The 6,512-nt window shown below is 43.6% G+C and overlaps 1 protein-coding gene across 2 annotated transcripts in view; it reads left to right on the top strand.

The window, feature by feature from the left end:
* RASGRF2 (Ras protein specific guanine nucleotide releasing factor 2) overlaps positions 1-6,512 on the top strand; it is a 237,864-nt gene that overhangs the window by 50,260 nt on the left and 181,092 nt on the right. For both annotated transcript variants that reach the window (XM_019532310.1, XM_019532311.1), the window contains exon 2: positions 4,104-4,210. In XM_019532310.1, the coding sequence (XP_019387855.1) occupies positions 4,104-4,210 (107 nt within the window). The remainder of the gene's footprint in view (positions 1-4,103; positions 4,211-6,512) is intronic.

Consider the following 6,512-nt stretch of genomic DNA (forward strand, 5'->3'; position numbering starts at 1 on the left):
CTGCTCCTGCTCCTGCTCCTGCTCCTGCTCCCGCGGCAGCCAGAAAGGAACTGCAAGGCAGGCTCCGGCCTAAGCTGTTTATAAAGGCCCGGCCCTGCCCCCTTCTGGCCATGTGACCCACCTGGTCGCCCTGGTAACCAGCACCTGAGCTGCCCGGGTGATTGGCAGCTCTGCCAATCACACTCACAGTCACGGGGCACTTACGTGATTCCGTGACATGCATAAAGTAAGGGAAACCTGTACACTTCGAAGTGGTCCAGTAATTCTACACATAGCAGGTATGTCTACATGTGCATTAGATCCAGGAGCAGTTGACTTGTGAGTAAATGCTCCTGGGCAGGAGTCTACATGTATAGGGAACTGGAAGCCGATTGGCTGCTAAGCAAACTGCTCTCTTCCTGGGGCCTTGCAATGGGCCCCTGCTGCCCTGAGGGGGAGCTCTAGGTTCCCCCTGAGTGTTAGCCCAGGGGATGGCAGGGAGTACCAGACCAAGAGACAGCTGTCTCCTGGCCAGGGCTGGGACATTGCTCCCTGCCACTGGGGTGGGGGAGGGGTGGGTACCAAATTTACTTATGCTTAGTGAGGTTTACTGTGCAGTAAGCTTGTGCATGTGTAGACTCACATGCTTACTGCCTAGTAAACTATGCTACTTCGCAGTAAGGCATCTTGTGTGGACGCCCCCATTATGTAAGAAATATGGTATATGTTTTCTTAGAATAATTGTTTTCTGTCTTTTTAAATAAAAATTTGAACTGCATTGTGCTATATGGAAATTTTCATCTGATACTGCTAGGGAGGATCCCACCACATCTTACTGAATATCTTCTACATTATGTGGTGTTTGGGTTTAATGGTAAATATTGTTGAAAGATCATAGTTTTATAGAATTGTCCTTTAAGTTATTTGCTGACTTAGACTTGGTGTGTGTACTAAGACACTTCAGTGGGTCTGAGCCTTGCATTTCATTGTATACCCTATTAAATGTGAACTTTCTTGTTTTAGCTTGTTTCTTTGCCTTTGTTTGTCTTGCTAATTTCAATCTTTAGTATAGAAAGGTTTTCTGGAACTTAACCAACAATCTTATTCAGGGATGAATAAGTTCCTTTTTATGAAATACATATAATAATCTGACCATGTGAAGATAGCCTTTCTGATGCTTATTAAAATGAAATAAAATATACCAGATTCTGAAGTAGCATGCAGGCAATTGGATGTGATAAATAGATGTATTCTAATTTATAGGTTCCGCTTTCCTTTTTATTCATTGCAAAAGAAGCAACACTTGGTGCATACTAGAGTTTAGGCGTTTATCTTGGTTTGAGGGATGATCAAACTCTTATAGAATAAATCATGCCTTATCAGGTAGTCTCTCATGGACAATCTCCTTTCCATTTGCAATTAGACATTCAATATAACATATTAATTTGATAATACTTGTAATCATGTCTGAATAGAACTTGTCTGGTATTCATATTTAAATTTTTTTCTCTTCCTCGGTTTTTAAACATGAAACAGCATGAAAATGTAACTTACTATATTTACCCAAAATCCAAGATGCCTCTGAATTTAAGACTACCCCCCCAATAATTATATTCTACACATGGAAAAATATTTATGTTTATTAACACATTCCATCTATTGAATCTAATTATTGTAGGATTGCCTTGAATTCATCCCCCGTACTACTGTAAGGGACAGATGATGAGGGGATCAGTAATGGGGCAGGTGGTAGGGGGACAGGTAGTGGGGGGAAACATGGTAGGATAGGTAGTGGGGGACAATAATGGAACAGGCAGTGGCAAGGTGATGTGGGCCAATGGGGGTGCAGGCAGGGGGTGGGTAATGGGGACAGGTGGTGGAGGGAGCAGGCAGTAGGGGGGGCAGGCAGTGTGGAGGTGGTGGGAGAGGCATGCAGTTTGTCCCCTGCCACTTGTTCCTCCCTCCCCCCATTTACCCTGCTTGGGTCTACTCCCCACAGCTTCAGTCCCTTCTCCTCCTCCCCTTCCCTATTCCATGCAGCTTCTGCTTCCTGTAGCCTTGGGTACCCACCCTCCATTTCCCTCTTGCCTCCCCCCACCAAGTCTCTACCCCTTTCCGACTTCTCCACCCCCCCTTACATTTGCTATGGCTCCAACAGACTCTGTCCCCACTTTAGCCTGGGGCGATAAGCATGGCTCCAGCCTGGTCCCATAGCACTGGCACTGAGCTGGCACTGCTGCTACAGGGCTGGGCTGGGGCCGTGCTCCAGGTTGTGGCAAGAATGGAGTCTGCTGGCACTGGAGCAAAGGTAAGGGGGAATGCTGCAGAGGTGGGAGGGTGGGAAGGAGACATGGCACAGTGGGGAGACTTGGTGCAGCAGGGGTCGAGGCTTCAGGAGAGGAGTGGCAGGGGTACAGAGGTGGCAGGGGGGCAGGTGGCATCTGTGGTTCTGGCCCCAGGCCAAGGTTAGGGCTAGAGCTAGAAGTGCAGTAGCTGCCTATCCCCTGCCTCTTCATTCTCAATTCTAAGACAAGGGCCTCTCCTATGATAAATGGAAGGAAAAAACCCATAGTCTTTAAATCAAGTAAATATGGTATATTTTATTGATGATCTCTGCAGTTATACTGGTATTGTACTTAGCTCTGAGAAGCTCTTGTATTGGCGTAACTACTGAGATGTGAACTTGATCTAGAAAGCAAAATGTTTGTTGACATCACTTCAGGGTTACTATTTGTAACAATGCCTGGTAGAACAACAGAAAGGAGAATGACACATTTTGCTATTGATTAGAATGACATTGGGGTATGTGGTTAGGTTGCAGAAAATAAATGATGGAGTCATAGTTATGCTTAGTTAAGAGAGGATTTGCTCTTCACATACTCTGCACCTACTTGTAAAGAATCATTGGGCGCATCTACACAAGATGCTTTACTACTATGCATTAGAGTAATCTAATTAAGGGGGAGCTCTGCCAGCTGCAAGGGCTGCTGTCTCCTGCACATTGGGATGGGTCCAGGTGACAGCTGCCCCTTCAGCTGGCACAGCTGTCCCAGCCCTGTGCCCATTGGGACCACCCCTGCATCCCCTGCCAGCCCCTGGGCTGGCACCCAGGGCCTCCTGGAGCTCCGCCTGGCTGCTGCAGAGGGGCAGGGCAGGGCAAGAGCAACCCTGGACTGGAGATGCTTCTGTTGGGTGGAAATCTGTGCTTAGCAGGGCGCACGTGTAGATGTGTTCCTGGCCACATTACTGTGCTCTATTTTACTGCACAGTAACCTTACTGTGCATTAATTTCATGTGTAGATGTGCCCATTTTGCATCAGATGGCTGCATGTAGTACCTTATTCTGTGTTCTTTGCACTCTTATAACTCCCATTATGTTTAGCAAGGGTTTGGATTTACAGGGATGCAGGGCTGGCCACTTAATGTGGCATATTTACAGAATGGATTTGATAGTGTAGAAATAAATGTTATTTTTTTTTATTTTTCTGCTAAACATTTGGTTTCTAGTTATTATCAAAATAGCTGATAAAACATTCCCTTAAAAGTTCTGCTTCCTATAAGACTTACTGTGAGCCAAGTCATGTTTGTTTTACTTACACAAGAAGTGCCATATAATAAATTACATTCCTTGTATGATTTAGATTTTGTTGTGATTGTTTTGAATAACTTTGGTGCAGGTAAAGCAGTTTGAAAAATTTGTTTGATAATATTTTCAATTTGCTCATTTCTACAGAAAAGACTTTTTCTTAAGCTTATATTTGAGAGAAAATTTAGATTAATGTAAAACAACCTTAAGTGAAAAAATGTGAAGAATTATGAAATTCAAAGGAACCATTGTTAAATCACTCTATTGTATCTACATATAGCAGCTACTAAAGGAATTGTACTTGGAAATTATAAAGCAATGAACTATAATACCATGCAAGTCTTTATACTAATGCACAGTAACATACTTTCAGGATATAGTTTTGTCTTCAACCTGCGTGGCTTATTGCCAGTTTAAACCAGATGCTTGTAATTTTATGTCTTAGCTGTATTGAGATTTTTAACATTTTATGGTAGGTTGTTATGCTATATTTTATTTAGTAGCATTTTTAAAACTTTTTTTCCCTTAAAATTTGCAGCATTACTTCACTGTTCTCTTTGGCCATGAAGGTCAGAAGCCACTGGAGCTCCGTTGTGAAGAAGAAACTGATGGGGATGAATGGGTAGAAGCTATTCACCAAGCTAGGTATGAAACCTACATCTTAACTTATTCTAAACTGTTTTACTGTTGAGAAGTTGGTTGTGATTTTAAATACAAATGCACTCTCTAAAAAGAAAATTATTTTAAACAAAAGTATACTTACATTTCATTGGTGTGTTGACTCAGTACAGCCTTACAGTGTGAACTGTAAGAGAACAAATGCAAATTGAACAGTTTGTTGTTCTTATCTAGACAACATTAGTTTCAGAAAAAAAACATTTTTCTGAAAGCCCGAACCCTTTGCATTGAAGTGTAAGAGCTGCTTGGCCACTTGATGTATGTACTGAGAAATAAGCAAACTGTAGAGAAATAAGAGAAAATATCTTGGGATTGAAGAGAGAACAAAAGTGAGGAGACTAAACTACATTTAAGATGAATAAAGAAAAGTAAATAAAAAGCCAGTCAGAAACCTTATATGCTAAACAGTACCCAGTATTAGGGTGACTATTTTCATTAGGACTGTCTGATTTTAAACAGCTGTGTCAGGTGTCCCATCAGTTTGGTTAGGTGAATGCTTTTTGTCCTGGTTTCAGTGAAATGTTCAAGATAGCGGTTTAAATTGAGACTGTCCTGGTGAAATGGGATTGTTTATCAACCTCCCTCTCCTTCTCCAGCTCTCCATCTCCCTTTGGTTTTCTGGTGTGCTCAGGTGGCACTGGAGCTTGGAGACAGCTGACTGAGAGCAGTGTGAGGGTGGGGAAAACAAAGTGTCCTTTCTGAGCCTTGGTATACATGTCCACCCTATCTAGAATACAACAAATGAGTTTTATAGACCTGTCCGCATCAACTTTCCACTACCCACTTCTCAGATGAGGTCTGTGGGCGATGGAGCAAACTCACACCTTGGAAGGCAAGTTGCAGAGACAAATGCCCTTTACTGAACTGCATTTCCTTTCCTCAGCAACCTCAGCTAGTCTGAACTGCCATGGTAATGCATATGGAGAAAGGCAGCCTTTGAGTTATGCAGGACCTAAAACATGTAGATATACAAACAGGAGCAATTCTGCTTTTGCCCTAAAAATGAACATGAGTTTTAATTTTAAATTACTGGCTTTGTCAAGGGTCCTGGATTTATTCATTCATACTGCTTATTTACCACACGAGGCAGGGTTAGGCTGAAATGTGCTATGTTGTTTGTTCCACATTTGCTACTTCCTGAACCAGAAGCAGTGTGGCTGCATTCACATGGTGCTGTGCTGAGGCTGAGTAGCTCAAATGACAGAACTAATTAGCCCAAACAAACTATTGCTTCCTGTTTGGGAGGTAATGCTCGCAGAGCAGTATAGCATCTTTCATCTCAGTGCTACCTGGCACACCGAGTTAGCAGTATAGACGTGCCTTTATGGCATAAGGTTTCTGCAACAGATGTCTTATTTTGTGTCCAGTTCTAAATGACTGTATATAACAAGAGTTTCACAGTATCTAAATTCTCTCTCTAGGAAGCTGAGCCCTTAAAATACCATGTTCAGTAGTGCAAGTTTCCTTCCAAACCAACCAAAATCCAAAGTCATTGGTATGCTGTTGTTGTAAAAAACAAACAAATAAACAAACAGATAACCCCCAATCTCCTTCCCTCCAAATCCAAAACCAAAACCCTTCTGTAACAGGCTCAGGGTATCTGACCTCTCCAGCCTCTGATGCCCCTTTGTGGTCAGACTTGCCTGCCAGTGCTCTCTGACCTGCTCCACCTCCCATGGCTCACCAAAAGCATCCGAGAATGTCTCCTAGCTAAAAGGGAAGCATACACCCAATGGAAGGGAAGGGCCATCACCAGGGAGGACCATACTGCGTTTGCTTAGGGCTGAAGGGGGGCAGTCAGGAAGGCCAAAGTGGAGATGGAACTAGGACTAGCTACCCAGATCAAGGACAACAAGAAGTCCCTTTTTAAATACATAGGGGGCAAAAAGAAGGTACTGGGTAATGTGGGGCCCCTGCAAGACATGCTAGGAAATCTGGTCGTCACACCAGATGACAAAGCTTACATATTTAATGACTTCTTTGCCTCCATTTTCCTGAGCAGGGACTGGATCAGCCCCCCCACTGGGCCCCCCTCAGGCCCCAGGGGAGGCACACCTAGGCCATGGGTCAGTAATGATTTAGTCAGAGAACTTCTGGAGGGACTGGATGTATTTAAATCAGCTGGTCCAGATGATCTCCACCCCAGAGTGTTGAGGGAATTAGCTGAGGTCATTGCAGGACCCCTGGCATGGCTTTACGAGCACTCGTGGTGCTCTGGTGTGGTGCCAGAGGACTGGAAGAGGGCCAATGTGGTTCCCATCTTCAAAAA

This window comes from Crocodylus porosus, unplaced genomic scaffold (genome assembly GCF_001723895.1).
Source record: "Crocodylus porosus isolate Cpor-Errol unplaced genomic scaffold, CroPor_comp1, whole genome shotgun sequence".
Taxonomy (NCBI): Eukaryota; Metazoa; Chordata; order Crocodylia; family Crocodylidae; genus Crocodylus; species Crocodylus porosus.